The sequence below is a fragment of the Conger conger genome, chromosome 19, assembly GCF_963514075.1.
Source record: "Conger conger chromosome 19, fConCon1.1, whole genome shotgun sequence".
Lineage (NCBI taxonomy): Eukaryota > Metazoa > Chordata > Actinopteri > Anguilliformes > Congridae > Conger > Conger conger.
Genome location: NC_083778.1, coordinates 16,435,897 through 16,440,950, shown reverse-complemented (window position 1 = coordinate 16,440,950; position 5,054 = coordinate 16,435,897). Strand labels below are relative to the sequence as shown.

The 5,054-nt window shown below is 43.3% G+C and overlaps 1 protein-coding gene across 1 annotated transcript in view; it reads left to right on the top strand.

Moving 5' to 3' along the window:
• The first annotated feature begins 1,527 nt into the window (after positions 1 to 1,527).
• LOC133119223 (proton myo-inositol cotransporter-like) overlaps positions 1,528 to 5,054 on the top strand; it is a 36,037-nt gene continuing 32,510 nt past the window's right edge. The window contains 1 exon segment of the mRNA XM_061229730.1: positions 1,528 to 2,290. Within this exon segment, the coding sequence (XP_061085714.1) occupies positions 1,753 to 2,290 (538 nt within the window). The 5' untranslated portion in view covers positions 1,528 to 1,752.

The following is a 5,054-nucleotide window of genomic DNA, read 5'->3' as shown; positions in this document are numbered from 1 at the left end:
TATTTTTAAGTGCGCGTGGACACAGACAGCACGAGGTGCGTCCACATGATTAATCAAGTAGAATTGATACGATACGTTTTGTTTATGTCCCTGACAAATAATATTTTTGTTCTGCAAATAAATATTGATTCCCTGGTTGTGCCGTCAGCTATTCTAACTTGTAAATTCATGGTTAACGATTCATTAACGATTTTAAGAAACATCGTGTCAGAAATACGAAATATAGAAATGCGAATAGAAGTCACATAAAGGTTTCTAAATGAAGTTTTTAAGAAGTTGTTTTATGTTTTATTTGATCAAATTAAAGTCTGTGGTGAATCAATATGCTCCTAATTGGTGAACATGTGGACACCTGGCTACCGAAATTAACAATTTGCTACATGAAGAATTCAGACAATGGAAATTAAAACTAGCAAAACCTGTATTGTTTCGAAAATTGTGAAAGAAGACAGTAGAGTAAAATGTAATGGATACGGGGGATTCTATTTGCAAAGTGACATTTTGTTATGCTGCAATAATCAACCAACTAACTTATGACAACATTCTGTCCAGGTGGGATCGCTGTTGCGCATTAATAAAGTATCAATAAACTCATGTTACCCACTGGTCTTCCAAATCTGCACTTTTCCGCCAGTTCCATTAGCGTGTTTTCAGAGATGTCCACACGAGGGCAGTATTGTATAACTGAAGCCCGAAGCCTTTTGCTGGCGGCTTCTGGATAGGATCCAGAGTGCAGTATTGGATGCATATTTGTTTTCACCAGTGGCCCAATGCCGGTTAATCCGTTGTCAAAGTGCACATGTCGGCGACGTATATTTGTCAGGTCCCCTTTGTGAAAGGGGGCTTCCTGATAAAATAAAGGTTAATAAAAATTATAGATTGCAGTTAATAGCCTAGTGATCTCCGAAAAATAAAAATAAGCATTTTTGTTAACACAAGCATTTTTGTCGCCTATTATTCACGAACCAACACACTGACATTTGCCAATTCATTGTGTGTCCCAATTCCATAGGCTATAACCGTGGCTGTATTCATGTTGTGCTACTCAAGAACTACATGCCATTACTTAATGTATACCGTACATTACTATTTAATGTATAGTACACATTAGCGGAATGTTTAATTAAATATTTGGATTAATTTACAAATTTAACCTAGGTATTGGCCTAGCCTATTTGAAAACATAAAATGTGTGTGAATGTCAACACGTTTTTGTCCGTAGCCTATTGATTGATTTTATGAGCAATAATTTATGTCTCCACTTATTGCGGAGGCCAAGCTTATTGTCGAAAACAGCCTTTATCAAATAATTCCATAGATTGCAAGAATTGCGGAAAGACGCGACACAGCCCGAAAATGCCCGAGACTTACACCCATGTTGAATTTTTTAATATGATAATTGCCAGAAAAGCCGGAGAAATGTTTACGTCACACACACTCACACACACGTCAAGGCTCCTCCTAAATTCTACCTTTGCTTCTACTTGCGCGCTGGTCTCCATCACCGCTCATCTCGCTCGTGCAGACAAGTGGGAACGCAATATTGAGTGTAAACTCAACTTAAAAGTTAACTGATTCTGTAAATAAATCTCTCATAAACCATTGTACCCGGACACTGGAAAACGTCTGTTGCCATTGGAACTCGAACTTGGCGTTGACGGAGTCTTTACATTTCGCATAGGCTAAATAAGTACTCGCATATAGCCTGCAACGTCTGTTGAAGATATTTTTGTGTTTGTTTGTTGTTTCCATATGTCGCGCAAATCCAGCGACAATGATTATACCCTTCGGAGTATGAGCAATCTGATGGGCGAGAGGAGGAAGAAAGCAAGAGATGACGGAGAACGGAGTCTCATCAAAGCTCCGTCCAACGCGAGCATCAACAGCCAGGGACCGGCCGCAGCCTCCACCTCCGCCGGGGACCTGGAGCGAGCGGCGCGCAAGCAGTTCCAGCAGGATGTCACGCCCGCCTTCGTTTACGTGCTGGCGGTGTTCTCCGCGCTGGGCGGCTTTCTGTTCGGCTACGACACCGGCGTGGTTTCGGGTGCCATGCTGCTACTTAAGAGGGAGATGAGTCTCAGCGCGCTTTGGCAAGAGCTGTTGATCTCCAGTACTGTGGGCGCCGCGGCGCTCTCCGCTCTGGCAGGCGGCTTTCTTAACGGGATTTTCGGGCGCAGGGTGTGCATTCTGCTGGCGAGCTTCATCTTCTCCTCCGGCGGGGTGGTCCTGAGCACTGCCCCGAGTAAGGAGGTCCTTCTAGTCGGACGAATAATAGTTGGTCTAGGATTAGGTAAGTTAATTTATTTTAATGGTATTTTTTTTTTCAACTTTCAGCATTGCCACCTGGCACTTGTTTGTAATGGCTTGTGTACAGGGAGGGACGTGACCAATGTAGGCTAGTCTTTTGTGAAGAATGAGTGAAATGTGTGTACTTCTGTTAAGAACAGAGGATAGGCCATACAGTAGCTCACAGACGGTCTGCTTGATGCGTTTCCCTCTACAGCCGGGGCTATATATTTATAGACGAGAAACTGCAAATTGTTTTTCTCTTCGCATACAACGCGCACCCGGCTCCGATTGGCCCCGAGGCATGTCTCCGTTGATGTCAGCCAATTAGACATCGTGCGCGTTCTGTGAGAAAGGATGAGCGCTCAAACCCTTAAAGCTTGGATAATGACGCAAAAGCGGGGCTCGTGCGTGGAGCATCCTTCCCCAACGCCATCCTTATACTTGCCGTTGAAGAGTCGTAATTTCAAGCAGTAAATGAACTTGCACGCAGGCGTGGGTTCAAAGGAAATTGGCATTTTACATTTACTGAGCTTACCTACTGAATTAATTACCATTGTCGGTGCAGTCCCCCGGTTTGTGTGTAATTGTTTTGAGAACAAAGAATTTGACTGACTACACACAAATCAATGCTGACTAGGTACACTTCAAATATTTCTTAATGTTATTTTGCTTATGCTGACAGCCCCTATCAAGAGGAGTAATGAAACGAACATTAATTGGCCATTTGTTTTAATATGATACTACTCAGCCTGCTTATTTGTGGCTTGATATTGACTTTTGAAAAACCAGATTAAGTAACTCGCTCAAGCTCCCAAAAGCATATGCCATGCTGTGGGATGAGACCCAACAACCACCTGGCTCTCACCACCAGTGCCCGACAGCCCGTTCTCGGATGTGACGATGATTGACAGTTGTTGGAAGAAAGCGGGTGTGGCTGGCAGCGGAGAATTTTGCAGGCAACATCCCCTGCTTTGGGGGCAAACTGGGGGAGGCAGTGCAGAACAGCCAGAAGTGGAAGGTTCCGGAATAAATCTGGACACATCACAGAGGGAAAATCCCCATAAAGCCAGCCCACATGGCCCTGCTCCTCAAGTCACACACCCAGAGGGCACAGGACTGCTGGTTTCTCACCTTCCCTTTACCCAGGAGTCAGGTGTGAGGACGGGTTGTGCTGAAAACCACATACTTAGCCTGCTACTCAGACGACATATCAATAAAAATCAGCCTGAAATTTAGTACGAGTCGTATGGTAGGATGCTAGTCACAGTCTGGCCGAGTGGTAGCACTACATGTCCAGTTCATTTCCAAGGAGGGAAGGAACCCAGGGTTGATTCAAGGACCAGAATTGTATTTATTTATTTATTTATTCATTTTCGCAGAAAACAAAACGAAATACAGCTAGCTCTACACAAATTAACACAAACTGACATACACAAACACGCATACACCGAAATAACGAGGTAAATCTATCGTTAAAGCGGTTGTGAGGTACATTCCAATGCAGAGCTCCTCAGTCTTACAATGGTTTCTGTGTCAGCCAAGCAGCTATACCAAGTTGCACACCTGACTGCACTCATCAAGGTCTTTAGCAACAACTCTGATTGATTAGTAGAATCAGGTGTGTAACTGCTTGCCCTTTCTGGGTAAGATTGAGTATTGCTGTTCTAATGCTAAAGAAAATATAATAAAGAGAAATCTGGTCAAAAAAGGCAAATGATAGATTGTTATTATTTGTTATTATTATTTAATTATTTATTCACATTATTCATGCTCCTGTCAGAAAGTGTGCATAGTTTTGTTGGCTGTATGCGTGTGTGTGCACTTGCCATTACTTGTATGTGTATGTGTGGGCATATGTGTCGTTCTGTGTGTGTGTGTGTGTATGTGTGTGTGTACATGCCTGTGCATGTGTGTGTGTGGGTGAACTTGCCTTCACCTTTGTGTGTGTATACTTGTATGTAAAGTGTAACTGTGTGTAACAGACTCCGGCGGCAGTATTGGATGTGTGTGCGCGCATGTGTGTGTGTGTGTGTTATGAGCGTGTGTATGTGTGTGTGTACATGCCTGTGCATGTGTGGGTGAACTTGCCTTCACCTGTGTGTGTGTATACTTGTATGTAAAGTGTAACTGTGTGACTCCGGCAGCAGTATTGGATGTGTGTGTGCGCGCATGTGTGTGTTATGAGTGTGTGTATGTGTGTATGTGTGTGTGTGTGTGTGGACCTGAGACTCTGTCTCTGCTTTCAGCAGTAGCTGGATGAGGTTAGAATTCACAGCTGCTCCAGTGTGGATGAAATGATGACTCACTTGTCTGAGTTAATCTCTTTCATTTCAACCGTCATTCACAAAATCTGGGATCAATTAAAAGCCCTTTTTAACATTTTAAAAGCTTGCTGCTTGCCATTGGACCATTTCTGTTCAAAACAGAGTGTCATGGGTGAGCCAGCACTCTGAAGCACAGCTGAACAAGACAACAGCTGTGAAACAATCATCTGCTGAATTCCACCGGGGAAATCACAACAACATCTTTAATATTATATGAGAAAGGGAGGGGTTGGTGTTTATTAGCCCTGTTTAAATATTGGGGGGTTGTATCACCCGCCTGTCCTCACATAAATGATGCCCTTGCTCCCTGTTAAATATTTTTTCATATATTGTTTATATATAAAATAGCATCCTCCCTGTTTTCTCTCAATTAGACTCATCAGCCATTTTTGGGGCCTTGCCCCTTCAAAGTGACCCACTGTTCCCTGTGTCACACACAGG